Source organism: Prionailurus bengalensis, chromosome A3 (assembly GCF_016509475.1).
Source record: "Prionailurus bengalensis isolate Pbe53 chromosome A3, Fcat_Pben_1.1_paternal_pri, whole genome shotgun sequence".
In the NCBI taxonomy this organism is placed as follows: Eukaryota; Metazoa; Chordata; class Mammalia; order Carnivora; family Felidae; genus Prionailurus; species Prionailurus bengalensis.
This window is the reverse complement of record NC_057354.1, coordinates 14925982-14943445: the sequence shown is the minus strand read 5'-3', so window position 1 is coordinate 14943445 and position 17464 is coordinate 14925982. Positions and strand designations below refer to the sequence as shown.

Sequence of the window (17464 nt, the reverse complement as noted above, 5' to 3'; positions counted from 1 at the left end):
TTGGTCCTTCAGCCTTCCTGTCAGTTCTATGAGCCACCTGACACCCTCCAACAATGTTCTCTTCTATTTAAGTTCACCAGCTCCGTCTTGTCTTGCTTGCAATGACAACTGTGACTAGAACAGGTGCCATGAGAGAGGACAGTGGTGGGGAAGTGGGTTGCAGCAGGTTATCAGGGAAGAACTCTCTGAGGGTGTCATTTGCCCGGAGATCTGAATGGTGATGAAGAGTCAGCAGATGAAGAGTGGGAGGAGGGGTCTTTCCGGCAGAGGGAACAGCACAGACAAAGGCTCTGAGGTGAACCAAGAAGACTGGATGGCTAGGGTGTAGCCTGCAAGTGGGTGTGTAGAAGGTACTATCATCAGAAGTCAGATTACTCAAGATCTTGAGGCCACTGTAAGGGATTTGGATCCTCTCCCCCAACCAAAGCCATCTCACATTCCAGACATCAAAGCTTGACAAGGTTGAGGACAAGACCCCGAGGTCTAGGAAATCAGGATCAGCCAAGTCAGTAAGTGGCTTTGACCAGATCATGCTAAAAAATGTCTATAACTTGTCAGTTCATCCATCTTTTTTTTTTGCTGGCTCTCAGGTTTTCTTAACTTATGGTTGGGTTCTTTTCTTTTTTTTTTTTTTTTTTTTTTTTTTTAACATTTATTTATTTATTTTTGAGACAGAGAGAGACAGAGCATGAACGGGGGAGGGGCAGAGAGAGAGGGAGACACAGAATCGGAAACAGGCTCCAGGCTCTGAGCCATCAGCCCAGAGCCCGACGCGGGGCTCGAACTCCCGGACCGCGAGATCGTGACCTGGCTGAAGTCGGACGCTTAACCGACTGCGCCACCCAGGCGCCCCAGGTTGGGTTCTTTTCTGAGTTTCATAGTCCTTTTGATAAATCCCACCCCAACTATGCTGAGCTGAAAGGAGAGATTTGTGTTTACAGTTGGGCCTGGGAATCCTAGCTAGAGAGCCTGGTTCTCTGGTGGAGGGAGATGAGCAGCTCCCCAGACAGTGTGAGAATGATCAGGTAGAAGCGATGGAGCCCTACAGTCTCATTACTTTATAGTCCCACGTTCACTCAACAAATACTTGCTCAGCATCTAGCATGTGCCTGGGCTCTGTGTGGGCCTCAGGCTACAAAGACCGTCCTCTCCAAGCATCAAGTTAGGCATGAAGGATGGCCCAATCCAAAGGTTACTGAGTGGGAACTCCCCATTACTCAGGAATTGGTACCATGTCCCACGGCCAAAGCAAACAGGCCCTGTGTAACCCGCATTCTGAATGGAGCCTGCAAGGTTTACTAAAGGGGGCACGAATGGCTCAGATCCCCTAGCTATAAGCTCACTTTCCTCTTCCTTGCCCAAACAGTAATACTGGGGAGAGAGGCGTTCTTTGGTTTTGATGAGGAATATAGTGTTTATTGTGAAAGCAATTCCCTTTTCTCCCCCTTTTCGTTGGGAGTCCCTTCTGGAGATTGAGGGGTGGCTGCAAAAAGGGGATGCTGGGATGCTGTTCCTCAGTGGGGGTCAACTTGGTAGTGGACTTGCTGATGTCCCCCTGGGTCTGTCTGAGCAGGGGAAGAGAGAGGTGGAGAGAGGGGTCACCGTGGAGCCGCTGGCCAGGACGTCTTGAGTTTCTCTGGGTCAAGTGGACCCAGTAGTAGTTAGCGAAGCTCCTAGTGTTCCACCGGAGCAGGCTGACTGCAGAGCAAGAGGGTCCCACCAGAGGCAGAAGCAGAGGTGGCGGGGCAAGGTGGGGAAGCTGAAACCTGAGCCGGACGCCCCCTGTCAGAGGACTGTGCAATGGGGAAGCCCACAGAGATATACTCATGTGCCCCATGAGAAACCATTTGTCAACACTTGTACTCCAGGTTAGCCCGGGAAACAGGGTCAACCCACAGGGAGGGAGCTACTGTGGAGGGCTTTTCCCATTCCCCCTTTCCCAATTTCAACAAGGGGGAGGGTGCTGGGGCATGTTTCCAAGCCGGCTAGGCTCCCCTCCCCCACCCTTTATTCGAACTGGCAGGATCCTGGCTCCAGTCAACCCTTGGATGAGTAAGGGAGAAGACAGAATGAGATTTAAATTGAGTTTGAGAATAAAGCTTTCAAGGATGGAGGTTTAACAACAGAAAGTGATCCCAAAGTAATGCAATCTGCCCAAGATGTCATTAAGGGATGGAAAAGGGACATTCACCACAGCATAGCTGAAGGTAGAGATTAGGGGGGAAAGCTTCATTATTATGCCCTATCAAGTCGAGTCGCCTCAGTATACCGGTTCCGTGAGTAAACAGAATAACTGAAATACAGTGTGGTAGGGCTGGAGGCTTGCTTAGGTAAGCAGCCACAGGGTTCTGAGAGGGCAAGGGGAGGTAGGTGGGTGCACATTCCAGGGTGGCTGATGCAGAGGGCTTTCCGGGTTTGCAGAGGGCTGCTGCAGAGGGCTCTGCTTCAGCACCTGAGCTGAGACTTGAAAGATGAGAAGGGGTTGATCCAATGAAAGGAGAATGGAGAAGGTCTTTCCGGCAGAGGTGGTGGCACAGTCTGGAGCAGAAAGTTGAGGGCAGAAGGAGCCCATGGCCTTGAGGTCCTGTGAGCTTAAGGAGTGAGGGCTCTAGGGAGTTGCTTCAAACCTAAGAGCAACACAATGGGATTTTCATATTAGAATCATCTGCTCACCAGATTCTGGCTATGTTGTGGACTTGACCTCCAGGCCTGCTTCTTACCCATCCATGTGGCCCCGTGACTGCCCCCCTCCCCACCTCCTCCTGCAAAGGGCATATCTTGTCATTCCAAAATCCTGGGTCCCCACTCCTGGAATGTCCTTTGTCCTATCTTTGAACCCTTCCTAAATAGTTCCCCTCTTTGACAGGACTCTGAAATACTGCCATCCTCCCCATAAATCATCTCGCTTTCCTCTTCCAGTATATTTTTCTCAGCCCAGGAGGATTCTATGCCTTCTCTTAGCCTCTCCCCACAGCACATGTCTCCTTGGGATATGCATATACTAAAATATCTTCCCTTTATCTTATCTGGTCTTCACCCCATGGGGCAACCCGAAGGCTACTATTTATTCTTCCACACATTAATTTAAGCAGCTTTAATTACGACCATGATATGTTTTATATAATATAATTAACGTTTTAATTCTGTGTACTTGCTTCCCAAGGCAGTTTTGTGAAGGGCCCAATTTTGGAATCAAGCAAATAAAGAGTAAGTAATGGCTGAAGTTATTATAGCAACGCCCTCCCCCCTCCCAAAGGAATTAAAGCTGTGTTTGCTTTTTGAAGTGGGTTAAAAAGGGAAAAGATAGTTTAATATTCTCTTCATCCCAGGCATGTTTGGTGGCTTTCGTGAAGTCCCCTGGACTCTGATTTCAAGCGTTCCTGGCTTATCGGTGTCTGGCCACCAGCTTGTGATGTGTTGCGGCTACCAATCAGCTTTGCATCTCCTGCCCCCCACATCCTTCCTGATGGAGGATGTACTACAAATGAGAAGTTACTGAACCCACTTATTTATTCACTCAGCAAATATGTATTGGTGTCCTATTACGTGCCCCGGACTGGGATGACGTCAGCCTTGCCTTCAAGAAGCTCACGGTCCAATGGGGCCAGACAGATGGAGTTCTAGTCCAGCAGGCTAATGCTGTGGGAACATGGAGAAGGGGCTAAGGAAGGGGCGCAGGAAGTTAAGAGGAGGTTTAACCAAAGAGAAGGTGAAACTTAAACTGGTTCCAGGAAGGAGAGGGGAAAGAAGGAAACAGCAAGACACAGTAAGAACACAAGATCGTTTGAACTTGGGGAGAAGGAGAGTATGGTGGAAGCCAGTGTGCATGGGAGGACATGGCAGGGAGTGAGCGTGGGGAGACAGGTGGGGGTAGAGTGGAGAAGAGCTTGCTGGGTCAGGAGGAGGGGTTTGGACCATCTTGAGGATGGGGAGCCCAAAGAGGTTATTCAGCAGGGAAGTGCCCGGAGCAGATCAGACCTGGGGTTTGCAAAGAGAATTGCAACAGTATGAACAACGAGAGAAGGAGGGAGTGGGGGACGGTTAGTTAGTTGAGAGTGGCCTGGCCCATAGTAGGGGCTCAAAAGGTACCTAGTGAAGGAGGGAGGCTGTTGGGACAGCCCAGGTGAGAGATGATAAGCCTGTGAATCAGTGGTGGAGGTGACGGAAAGGAGGGTGCCCTTTGCAGCAGGAGCCAGGAGAGTGGAGTTAACAGCCCCTTCGTCTCCCATCCTGTCTGATTCCATGCAGCCTGGCCTTTTGGCCTGGCCCAGAAATGCAGAACGTGGAGTGTCGTCACCCCGACAACCAGCTGTCTAGTTCACGCTCCTCAGGTTGCACTGGCGACAACCAAAGCTCAAGGGAAGTCAACCCATCAGAAGGAGAGTCTCAGTCAGAATTCAGGGATTCTATGCTGCTGAGTAGACCGTGTTAACACTGGTTGAAGAAGGGCCAGAACCTGGGCAATGTGGGCACAAGGGTGTGTGTGTTTCTGCAGAAGGAAAGAGTCCCGAGTCTCCTGAGATTCTCACGGGGTCCTGCGCTCCCACACAAAGGCTGATGTGCTACTCCAAATGCCTGTCTCCAGGTGACAGGTGGGAACGGGGGCGTTGGAATAGAATCTGGTGGAGACGCATGAATGGATGGATGGATGGATGGATGGATGGGGAGGCTGGGACGCTGCATCCACAGGAGGGAATTTCCTTTGAAAGAGAGGGAAACTTTAAGCTGGGAAACTGTTTTCCTTGAAACGCCACCGGAGCCCTCCTCTCCCCCACACCCCAGCTATGGCCTTCCCGGTTTCTGGGATGCGGGGAACTTCCTCAGGCCTCTGCATCCGCGGTGGGGACACTTTCGGTTCTGCCGGAATTCCCGGAGGCTGCGGGGGGGGGGGGGGGTGTCCCTGGGGCTTCTTCCCAGCACGCGGGGGATCTCTCTTTTCTGCCTTCGCGCTCCGGGAACACTGCTAGCTCCTTGCCCTCTTCAGCTTGGCCTCTGAGTCCCAGGGGCGAGGAGGAAGTGCACTTCCAGGGACCACGCGCCCTCCCCCTCGCCGAAAGCAAGTCCCTACTCTCCCGGGAGATTCGACTCCTAGGAACTTTCAGGGGAAATCCCGGCGCGCAGCGTTGTCAGGAGCTCCGCCTCCCCCAACGATGCTGGCCGCGATTGGTCCCCGAAGACCCCGCCCATTTCCAGGGCGGGCGCGCGTGGGGTGGGGCACGGGCCGAGGGAGTTACTACGCTGGCAGGGCCCGCACCCGTACTCCGCCGCTAGGTACTCACCTCGCCATGGTTCTTCTGCCTCTGCGCTGTCTCCTCTGGGGCTGCGTGTTGACCGCGGTAAGTTGAGTTTCTGCTCCGACCCGACAGGGGATTTGGGGATTTGAGAGTGGAGAATGGGAAGAGAAGCAATATTTCGGGGAAGGCAACTTCCTAGCTGATTTTGGGGGATAGAAGACGGGGTAGAAGGTGCGTAAGGTACCCCGGGTCCCGGCTGCTTCTGTGTCATCCCAGGTTGGGGTCCCAGGTAGCCCCAAGAGGGCGCGTGGTGGTGGGGGGGGGCACTGCAGGAAACGTGCACCTGCGGCGTGGACGGGGTTGGGATTTTGGGAGACTCAAGCCTTTATTTGGTCGGGAGGCTGGAGTCTGGGTTTGCCTCAGAGGCTGGCCACGCGGAGACTGCTGAGGGGTTTCAGAGATGAGAAGGGAGGCCGGGCAAGGGCAGGGGCGGGTCTGGCAGGTTTCCTGTCCCTTTAACATTGTGGACAGATGGCAGGCAGCCTCTCTGAGCGGTTATCATGTCCTGGCCCCCTGGGGCCGCCTTCTTGCGGGGTATCTTGTGGGAACAAGGGTGGGTGCAGAGGCCCAGGTACTTCTTTGAGAAGGCAAGGGGTTTTTAACACTCCCACCCCACCTCGACCCCCAAATCCTAGGTGATCCAACCTAGGAGGAATACCCAAGGCTGTGTCTCTGCCTCCTGAATTTAAGATGACATAGAGGACCCCTGGGGGAGATGAATAATTCATGGGACCCAGGGAGGGGTGAGGAGACCAGCAGGGGTTTCTCCAGGCACCAGAAAGTCTCAGTTATGCCCAACCAAGCACATCTCCGGGATTTTCAGAGGCCCACACTTGACTCACTTTTTGTTCAAATGTATTTTTGTAGTTCCTCATTCTGGAGGCTGGGCATCCCCCCAAGTACCTGCCGCTCTCATTCCAACCTCTCCGGCCTCCCCCTGCTTTCAAGGGCCGTAGTTTCTGGCATGAAGTCTGGGCAGGAAAGACCCATGGAGGCGCAGGGGAGGGGAGTCAGCAGCAAGGGAAGAGAGCAGTTGGGGAAGCTGCTTTTGTCCCAGAACTTTCATTTTCACTCTAAGCAATGGTTCTTAGGGAGAAGGGAGTTGGGGGGGGGGGCGGGGCGGTGTTGGAGCTAGTGAGAGGAGGAAGAGGGCTCTTGTAGGAGGATTGGAGGGAGAGCCAGGGGATTCAGGAAGAAGGGTGGTCTGGGCTTCTCAAGAGCACACTACCAGGTAGAGACTGGGCTATGACAATAGCAGGGACTGTTTTTGAGACTTTCCTTTCTGTCAGGCTCCGAGCAAAATGCTTTACATGCATTCTTGGTCCGATTTTTTTTGACTCTCCCATTGTACAGATGAGCAAACGGAGGCTCAGAGAGAGGAAAGAACTTGCCAGAGTCCTCACAGCTAGGTGGAACCTGGATGTAAATCTACGTCTGCCTGATGCCCACGCCCGCCTCCCCAAGCCTAGGTCCTGAGCTGCTTTGTCAGAAGGATTAGAGCTATGGAGTGGGAGCTGGAGATTGACAAACTTTCAGAGAAGAAGCCGTATTTCTCATAGATTTGAACATGGCATAAAGGACTTTCGTTGCCCTGGGAGTCTAGTGGGAAAGTCCACAGGGTTGTAGGAAGAACATTCACAGGATGTGGTGGTGGAGGCAACAGACCTTCATACTTCCTTCTCCATTTGGAGTAAGATTCACTTCTGTAGGTAATTTTCTCACTGAATGAGAGCCACCAATTAGGCAGAATCCTGGACAGCCAGCCAGTTAGCCAGGGCGGTAGTCATCCAAACAGATATTCACATATATATGATAATTAAAAGTGCCTTTTAAAGAGCACCTCCTATGTTCTAGCTGCCGTGCCAGGCCATATACATATATTCATTCTGATTTTCACAACCGAATCTGTGGGGCAGGCATCACTCCCATTTTAGAGATGCGGAAACTGAGGCTAAGAGACAACATAACTAGTAAGTGTTATGACGTCAAGATTGCTAATCCTCCTTTTTTTTATTATTTCTTTATTTCTTTATTTTTAAAATTATTTATTTATTTTATTTGAGAGAGAGAGAGAGAGAGAGAGAGAGAGAGAGAGAGCGCGCGCGCGCGCGTGAGCACGAGCAGGGGAGAGGGGCGGAGGGAGAGGGAGAGACAATCTTGAGCAGGTTACCGCTCAGCACCGGTTCCACTCTCAGCGCTGACCCCATGCGGGGCTCAATCCCACAACCCTGATCTGAGCCGAAATCAAGAGTCAGTCACTCAACTGACTGGGCCACCCAGGTGCCCGCTTTTTGAAACAAAAGCCAAGGTCAGCAAGCAAAGCAACCGGCTGGGTTTTAATAACATTGTTTTGCTTCTGTTGAATTTATTTTTAGGGTTGCCTTTTATTTATGAGAAGTGATACTGGTTCTTCTCTGATGGCAGCGCTATAAGGTTCACATTTAAAATAAACGTATGCAGGGGCACCTGGGTGGCTCAGTTGGTTAACTGTCCAGCTTCCACTCAGGTCACCATCTCGTGGTTCGTGATTCGGAGCCCTGCATTGGGCTCACTGCTGTCGACGTAGAGCCTGCTTCGGACCCTCTGTCTCCTCCTCTTCTCTGCCCCTCCCCTGCTTGTGTTCTCTCTCTCTCTCTCTCTCTCTCTCTCTCTCTCTCTCTCAAAAATAAATAAGCATTAAAAAGAAATAAAATAAGGGGTGCCTAGGTGACCCAGTCAGTTGGGCGTCTGACTCTTGAGTTCAGCTCAGGTCACGATCTCATGGTTTGTGAGTACGAGCCCTGCATCGGGCTCTGCGCTGATGGTGCGGAGCCTGCTTGGGATTCTCTCTCCCCATCCCCTCCTTCTATCCCTCCCCCGCTTATACGAGCGTGCGCATTCTCTCTCTCAAAATAAATAAATAAACTTAAAAATAAATAAAAATCACAATGGTTAAAAAATAAAACAAATGTACTTAAATTAATGGTACCTGGATGGAGTAAAAAATAGTGCAGTTGACGGAGAGGGGGAGTATTGACAGCTGAGTTCTTATTCAGATTCTATCACTGTGTGACCCTGGGCAGGTGACCCAACCTCTCTGGTCCTTAGCCTTACCATTTGTAAAGCAAAAAAGTTGGATTTTTTCCCTTCCAGCTTCACAGTCCTGGCATTTCATGAGAGAGGGGTTGGATAATCAGATGATGAGGGTTTGGAGAGGGAAAAGGGGTGGGGAGCAGAAGAATTGAAGGAAGCGGCCAAGTGCTAAATATAGCCTCAGCCAGGCCTAGGACCAGCTGCCTAGCCAGCCTCAGGACGCCAGGGGAGGTACCGGAGCCCTCGTGTGCTCCTGGGTGTTTGGGAAGAGGAAAGACTCAGGCGTCAAGCCAAAAGGAAGATCTGTTTAGTGCCGAGAATATTGCGATGTCCCAGTGCAATCGCTTTGTAAAATGCCAGACCGATCCTCTGGGTGCTTTTATAATCACGTCAGTTGGCAGTTTAGTTAAAAACAAACACACCAAGTAATGTGCAGGCTCCAGTTTTCTGCTTTGGACTTCCACTTCGGTTCTAACCTCTGTGCTGGCTGACTTCCACCTTCCTGCCATAGAGGCTGCAGTAGAGATTTCGAGATCCCCTCAAATCGTCCAATTCTGTTTTTAGGTCCACCCAGAATCACGCACTACGTGCAGAGAAAACCAGTACCTGATAAACAGTCGGTGCTGTGATAAGTGCCAGCCAGGTGAGCGGCTCACCCTCCAGCCCCACAGCGGGACCCTTCCTGGCTTCCTGGTGGGTGCAGGCCCCGTGTGTCAACTGTAAACTCGAGTCTCAAATGACCCCTGGGATTTTCCCCATCCCCGCCCTGCAGCCAGAATGTCCTGGGTCCCCTCTCTGCCTACCCGGGAGTGGGGCTCCTATCTCTCCCATGTCCCCCACCAGACTATGAAGTCTAGAAGGGTCCGAGACTGTCATCTTTGAATCCCCTGCCCTAAAACCCAGCCTGATCAGTTTTTGATAAATGTCTTGACTCATTGAGCCGTCTGGAGCTGCTTCATTTCCTGATGTTTTCCAGGAGAGAAACTGGTGAATGACTGCACAGAGGTCACCTCCACGGAATGCCTTCCTTGCAAAAAAGGCGAATTCCTAGACACTTGGAACATAGAGAGACACTGTCACCAGCACAAGTACTGCGACCCCAGTGCGTGGGCTGCTGGGGAAGGGGTGCGCGGGGAGTCAGGCTGATAGTCTAACTTATTCCTGACAGTGCAGCCGTTGCTTTTTAATAGCCAGGGTCTGTTCTGATTGGTTGGAGTCTGGGTTGTACCGGTTGTTAAATAATTTGATTCCTATCCCTACTTGGAAGAGGGTCTGATAAAAGCAGGAAGTGTGAGGGGCAGATCCCCCAAGCATGGCTCGTAAGGGGTCCCCATCCTTCCTGCCATCTCTGCTCAGACCAAGGGCTCCAGGTCCAGAGGGAAGGCACCTCAGAAACTGACACCACTTGCACGTGTGACGAAGGTCTACACTGTACCAGCGACGCCTGTGAAAGCTGCATCCAGCACACCCTGTGCCCCCCTGGCCTTGGAGTCAAGCAGGTTGGTAAGTGGCCTGTCCGGGAATTGGCTCTGCGGGCAGGAGAGAGGAGCTGACACTCACGGTGAGGGATTGGGCAGTGGGCGCTCGGTCTCGGAGGTGGAGGGGCCACCCTGCATTGCTATCTCTGCTTGGTGAGCAGGAAATGGCACCTTTCTCGTCCTGCCTCCAGCCCTGGGTATCTGCCTTGGTTGGGCAGTGGGAGGAGGCTTCTTAGGGGCTGCAGCAGTCGGGGAAGCTCTGTGCTGGGGGACAGCACTTGACATAGATAGTTCTTCTGGCCCTTCCTGTCCGCCTGTTTCCTTGAGAGTCGGGTGGGTGGTCCCCTGTGATGACGAAAGCCACCTCCTCCCTTCCAGCTACAGGGGTTTCTGATACCATCTGCCACCCGTGCCCAGCCGGCTTCTTCTCCAATGTGTCATCTGCTTCGGAAAAGTGTCACCCTTGGACGAGGTACAAGGATTCACCCCTTGTTTCCTGCCCTAAGAGGGGTGTGGGACTACTTCTATTCTACCCGGCCACCTGTCCTTCAGCCCCTGCTCCCCATGTCCACACACTTGTGCACATAGAGAACTTCTAGAGTGTCCACATGGTTGACCCAAAGGCCACTTTTCAGCATTTTTTTTTTTTTTTTCTGCTCTGTCTTGGCGGTAACAGATACTGCTGACCTCTTGATCTTCACGGAACTCCCTTCTTGGGGGCACCGGGACACCTCTCTTGCTTTCCTTCTACTTCTCCTCTGCTCCTCCTCCTAACTGATTTCCTTGGCCTTTGTTCTAGGCTCTGCTCCCCAGTCACTTTGCCCGCCTCCCCCGGGCATCTCATCCGTCTCCGTGGTTCCCAATCAACATCTATTGTCTGGATCTGTCTCCTGGGTCCAAGACAGTAACATGCCACCACCAAGGGTCCAACTCCACGCAGTTGACCCACAGGCACCAAATGGACTCACTTGCCCGCCCCTCTCACCCTCTGGGAAGACACTCACTTGTGTTTGGGCACTTGTCCCGTGGTCCCTCCCTCACCTCCAAGCCCACATCAGGGACCAGGTCCTGTCTATCTAGCCTTCCAAATGTTTGGGGATTCCTTTTCTCTCCGGTGGTCATCCCTGTGGTCATCCCTGTGGTCTGGATGGTGCCTTCACCTCCTCACCAGCCTCCCTGCCTCTGGTCTCTCCTCTTCAGCTGTGTCTCTATCCTCTTGCCAAAGCGAGCTTTCTAGTTTATTTCAAATCACGGTGCTCCCTATTTAAAAGGCTTCGTGACTCCCTGTGCCTTTAGGATGAAACGCAGACTCCTTCACCTGATCCCCTAACTTGCGGCACCATTTCCTGACTTTTCCCCACATGCTACTTGCGATGCCCTCAATGTGCGGTTTGTCCTCTTGCATCAAACTCTCCTGCCTGGAATACCCTTAAACACCTGCCCAATTATTTTTTACATTTAATTAAAAAAAAAAAATGGGTAAGAGAGGCTCATGAAACACAAGGCACGAGAGAGCCTATGGTGATGAGTTTCTGTTCCTTGGCCACTCAGTTCTCCTCCCTGGAAGCAGCTCTTCCCCCTGTGTGTCCTGCCAGAGAGTCTATGTACAAATAAATAAATGCACACGCATGCAAACACGTATTTTCCACACAAATACTAGCATCTCGTATATACTTTGCTATTTGTTTACTGTCTGCCTTGCTCCAGTAGACTGCAGATTCCTTCAGTGTAGGGACTTGGCCTTTTTTTTTTTTTTTTTCTTCCGGTGATGCATTCCTTATGCCTAGGACAGTGTCCATGCATAGTAAGTGCTCAATTAATCTTTACCGATAAATGTTGAATGATAACTGGGGGCACCCTGGTTAATAAGATCAGAGCCCTGAGTTCCAGCCTCACTGCAGCTTAGAAAGTTTGCGACCCTCTGAGCCTCAGTGCCCTCACTTGGAGAATGGGAATGACCTTCATCTCACAAGGCATGAGGAAAAGACATGTAGGGGTGCCTTGTAGACACCTAAGCATTCTTATGTATGTGCTTTCTTTGAAGCTTCTCACCCTTTTCCCACTTTAGATGTTTTTTTTCTTCGTGGTGTCCTTTTCTATCCGTTCCTCCCCACCCCTCCAGCGACCACATCTTCATCATCCCATATTGAGACTCCTGCGCAGGCCTCCCAGCTGTCCACTCTTCCATAATTTCTCCTCCTGCAAGCTCTCCGGCCAAGTGAGTCCTCTCACTGTTGGGGCGTCTGGTTGGGTGCTGATGTGACTTCCCAGCTGAATCCAGTTGAAACCTTCATGGCTGATTACCGGTGATCTGGTTCTAAAGACCCAATTTTCCATAGTTCCCTAATACCGTTTGGCACGCCCCCCTCCCCCACCTAATCCCTCAAATCACATTGTCCTGCTTCAGCTAGAGTGTTCTGCTGCTCTAAGTTTACATCCTTCAGGGCCGCTCAGATCGCCCTTCCCTAGGGAAGTCTTTCTGGACGAGCCTTTAACCCAGAGATTCTCAACTGAGCGATTTTTCTCCCCAGGGGACATCTGGCAATATCTGGAGACGTTTTGGTTGTCACAACTGAGGAGGGGCTGCTACTGGCAACTAGTGGGTGGAGGCCGGGGGTGTTGCTGAGTGTCCTACAGTGCATAGGACAGTCCCACAACAGAGAGTTATGTGGCCCCACACGTCAGTAGTGCTGAGGCTGAGAAGCCCTGCCTTAAACTGAATTCATCACCCCTCTATTCCAGCCACTGTGGGCTTTGTCTCCCCTTCTCTGAACGATTCCCAGTTCACTTTGACCTATGTGACAAACTTTGGCCTATTATTCCTCCTTGAAGATGCGCAATAATGTTTTCTCTGCACTCATGACTTCCCTAAGAACAGAATCTGTGTCATTCCCATAATAACCAGCACAGGGGATTGCACACAATACGTGCTCAGTGAACCTGAACTTGTTGGTTTTGATGGTCTCCCTCCGGGGTTGGAAATCTTACGGTTGGGGAAATGTAATGTCTCTTTCTCTCACTGTGTGTCCGTGTGTGCACATGTGCGTGCACCTGTCTGTGCACAGGTGTGAGACCAAAGGCCTGGTGGAGCTTCAGGCGGGGACCAACAAGACGGATGCCGTCTGCGGTGAGTCTTAGAGAAGGGACTGTGGCAGCAGGCCGGGAAGGTGGCGAGCTGACAGGGGACGCAGGGTTGCAGAGACACCCGGTGCGGAAAGAGAGAGGTGAAGTGAGAGGAGGCAGTTTGGGACTGAGGTGTCCTAGCTTTGCCACTTACCTGTGGAGCCTGGGCAAGTCCCCTCCCCACTCTGAGCCTCAGTTTCTTCATCTGTGAAATGGGCTGATGACAGCACTTCCCTTCGTTGGTTGGGGGGAGTGCCTGGCATGGGTTCCTGCACTTTGGAGATACTCCACCCTGCATTTCAACACCAGCGTGGGCGTGCCACTGTTTCCTCTCAGAGCCTTGGTTTTGATTTTATAACGAGGAGGTTGGCCTACAGTAGCACAGGCCACAGGCCCAAATAGCTGCAGGGACTAGGCAGGTCATGTTAATGAGCAAAAGAGTCAGGGGTAAGAAGAATAAACTCTGTTTCTTCTTCAGACCCACTTTCCTCTTGGCAGGGCTGGGACTGGAGTGAGGTGAGCGAGGCAGGCAGGTGGGCAGGCAGAAAATGCAGTAATCAAGATAAATAACGTTAGATACATTTTTTTAAAAAAACAAAGCTAATGTAAAAACAAGTCTAGAAAGAATACAATATCAAAATTTACATAAAAACATGACCCAACCCTGTCTCACTTGCCTCAGCCTAATCCCAGCCCTGGTTCTAATAAAACTTTATTTAATGTTTGTTTGTTTGTTTATTTATTTATTTATTTTTAATTTTTTTTTTCAACGTTTATTTATTTTTGGGACAGAGAGAGATAGAGCATGAACGGGGGAGGGGCAGAGAGAGAGAGAGACACAGAATCGGAAACAGGCTCCAGGCTCCGAGCCATCAGCCCAGAGCCCGACGTGGGGCTTGAACTCACGGACCGCGAGATCATGACCTGGCCGAAGTTGGACGCTTAACCGACTGCGCCACCCAGGCGCCCCAATGTTTATTTATTTTTGAGACAGAGCATGAGCGGGGGAGGGGCAGAGAGAGAGGGAGACCCAGAATCCAAAGCAGGCTCCAGGCTCCGAGCTGTCAGCACAGAGCCCGACGCGGGGCTCGAACTCATGGACCGTGAGATCATGACCTGAGCTGAAGTCAGATGCTCAACCGACTGAGCCACCCAGGCACCCCCAACAGAACTTTATTTAAAAAACAGACATCTGTTGACGCCTGGCTGGCTCAGCTGGTAAAGCATGTGACTCTTGATCTCAGGGTCATGAGCTCAAGCCCCATGTCGGGCATGGAGCCTGCTCAGTTAAAAAAACAAAATAAAATAAATAAAAATAAAATACAAAGCAGGCAGCCAGCCTGTGGGCCACAGCTTGTTGATATGATTTTTCAAAACATGACATTAAAACATTACTCTTCTTGATTACTGAGGTTTTTTTGGTGTTCCCTTAAATTTTGTTGCAAGGTGAATGTCTCACTTGCCTTCCCCTAGTTCCTGCCATGCATCTTGGTCTTTTTTTTTTTTTTTTGTCGTCATTTTCCCATTTAGGATAGAGACTTAGGTACAGGAAACCCTTTACTTTCCCCTCCATCCTTCTATAACAAAGGCAGCAATGCAGACATGAGTGTCGATGGACCTCAGCATTGGGCAGGGAGTAGGGAGGGAAGGGGCGTGTGGGGAGCCGGGAGAGACAGCTGTATCGCTACTCAGTGCTGGTCACACTGGCCACATTTTGTCAGGGCCACCTGTTTGAATCCTGTGATACAGCTGAGCTCAGACACTGGAGGATTTGAGAGTCCGGCCAGGGACAGAGCAGCTTGAGGCACGGGGGTAGGGGGCCGCTGCGGGTGGGAGGCCGTCACCGAAGTCTTGATTTCTCCAGGTTTCCAGGATCGGATAAGAGCCCTGGTGGTGATCCCCATCACGATGGTGGTCCTGCTTGCTGTCTTGTTGGTGTCTGCGTATATCAGTGAGTCCCCAGGTGGGGAGGTGATGAGGGAAGGGGGAGAGATTGGCTTTGCCAACTCCCCCTCCCATTTGGTTTTTTCCTTCTCTCTCTCTCTCTAGGAAAGGTGACCAGGAAGCCAGAGAATAAGGTAGGTCAACCCTGGGCACCGGCTGAGGGTTTTGGCAAACTGGAAAGAAAGCCTGATTCATTGTTGCCTCTATGGCAGTAACACTGATTCAGGGTCTGCCCCTGTGGCCAGTGGGGAGGCGGCAGGACTGGCTCCTCTCCCCCCACCAACCCCTCCCCCCCCCCATGCCCCCGCCCCCAGTGCTGGCCGGAGGGCTCTTCCCGTTCACTCCCCTGTACCACCAAATTCCGGCATCTCGTGAGCTCACCTCCCCACAGAACAGCCCTGGCACCGCTGGTAAAATCTGACATTTGCTGTTCCTTCCCGGCATTTGATACGTGGGGAACCACGTCTCTGTGGCCTTGGTCAGCGGTCAGGAGGTGGGGCCCCCTCTCCAGCCCCCCTGCTCCTTGGATCCAAAGCCTCCCGCTCTGGAAGCCTCTTGACACGCTCTGTGTGGCCAGCAGGGGGCAGGAGGCACCCACTGACTCAGCACCGACCCTCCTTTTGGGAAAGGGGAAGGGGCTTCCGTGTGTGCGTGTGTGCGTGTGCGCGCGCGCGCACGTGTTGGGGGGGTCCCCTTCTGCAGGATTGCCGGGGGTAACCTCCCGCCTTGGCTCCCCAGGTCCTCCAGCCTAAGGCTGTGTCGCAGGACCCTGTGGAGGACTTGGAGGTCCTTCCTGTCCCCCTCCACCCCATTGCTCCGGTGCAGGAGACCTTACACGGGTGCCAGCCGGTCACCCAGGAGGACGGCAAAGAGAGCCGCATCTCGGTGCAGGAGAGAGTATGAGGCGGTGTGTGCCCAGGAGTGTGGCGGCATGGGAAACGGGCACGTGGCCGGAGAGCCTGGAGCTGCTGGTGCTGCAGAGGGAGGGTGCGGGGGGCACCCCCGGCCTGCACCCCTGTGGTGCAGAAACAGAACCTTCCACCCCGCCCTGGAGCCCACTGATCCCCCGACTTGCTTGTAAAGGCGGAGGCAAAACTTTTGGGGGGCCGTGTAGGAATATCCACCCAAATCCTCCCGCCCAGAGTTCAGTGGCCAGAGATGTATCATGGTGGTTTCGACGAGCCCAGGAAGACGGATACGTGAATATCCGTCGCGGTGTTGTTTGTGACAGTGGACAACTGGAAGCCACTTAATTGTCCAGCAGCAGGGGACTGGCTAAATAAAAGTGTAATATATTTTATACAACAAGATCTCAAGAACACTGTTGTGGAACAACAACAACAAAAAAAGCAGGTTGCAGAATGATGGGTATGAAAGCATTTCTTTAAAAACACACACACCCCCAACAGCATGATATGTCGTCTGGGGTTATGTGTAGGCACAGAACACACCCGTGTATGTGTAGGTATAGCCAGTGTTCAGAAGGATACACAGAAAACGCACGGTTCCAGGAGTTGTAATGTCTGGGTTGGGGAAGAAGGGTTGGCGAAGGGTTAAAGGAAGAATTGGCTTCCCCCCCCCCCCAAACGGAGAGTGAGTTCATACAATGCTTATGTAATTAAAAAGTCATCAAACATGTATAAAGGAAAACGGGGGTGGAAATGCTCGATGACATGAGCTGTTTAACTTACTGTCAGGCTCACAGAATTAGGGCACTTTCTGAGGATAATAACAATGTCCCCAGGCTGCTGTCCTTCCAGGGCGGTTTCCATGTGTGCTCGCATTTGGCGTTGTGTTTTGCAAAGCGCTGTCTTCATTTTACTTATGTTCGTCAAAAAACGGCCTTGAGGGCAGCCGGGGTTCCACATCCCTCCCTCTTGAACAGAGGTGAAAATGGAAGCCCAGAGAGGTGAAGCCACTTGCCTGTGGCCACACAGCAATTCTTAGAGATGCCACTCAGAGCTCCCCACTCTCTGTCCTGTGCTGCTGCTTCCAGATCTTCCTGCTCTCTGGAACCTACATCTGTGGCTCCTTCCTGGGGAGCTCCTGGGCCTCCCACCTCCTTCTGACCTCCCGACTGCTACAGGAGCTTGCAGCTTCTTGGTCAGATGGTGCCCCCTTCCCCCCCCAACCCCCCAGCAGTATCTGAGGTTAAAAATAAACCATCCTGTTCTCTTTTCCTGCTGTGCCAACTGAGGGGGAGCCTAGCCAGGAGGAGCAGCAGATGGGGTGGGAGCAGAGGGGAAGGGAGGGGAGGGGAGGAAGGTTGTAGGACGAGGAGAGGGAAGAGCCACGCAAAGCCCCTGCGCAGAGATTCACAGTGAAGATGAGACCGGGCTGTTTTCACCCAGGGATCTCAACCTTTTCCCCAGTACAAAGCTGCTTTTGGATTTCCCGTGTGTCCTGCTGGCTGGAGGGTGGGGGTGGAGAGGGCTTATCCTGGATGGAGACTGAGGGCAGCTGCAAGCCGAGAGAGGGGCACCTGGCTTGGCAGGCTTCCCAGAAGGGCTTTGAGAACAATTTGGATGCACCAGGTGGAGACGGTTGGTTTAG

General features: G+C 52.1%; 1 protein-coding gene across 1 annotated transcript; it reads left to right on the top strand.

Moving 5' to 3' along the window:
• The first annotated feature begins 5207 nt into the window (after positions 1-5207).
• Positions 5208-16216, top strand: CD40 (CD40 molecule). The gene is made up of 9 exons (XM_043553809.1): positions 5208-5336; positions 8931-9009; positions 9343-9468; positions 9723-9869; positions 10223-10316; positions 12910-12971; positions 14832-14918; positions 15017-15045; positions 15650-16216. The coding sequence occupies exons 1-9, from the start codon at positions 5286-5288 to the stop codon at positions 15812-15814; spliced, it is 840 nt and encodes a 279-aa protein (XP_043409744.1). The 5' UTR covers positions 5208-5285; the 3' UTR covers positions 15815-16216.
• The last annotated feature ends 1248 nt before the right edge of the window (positions 16217-17464 follow it).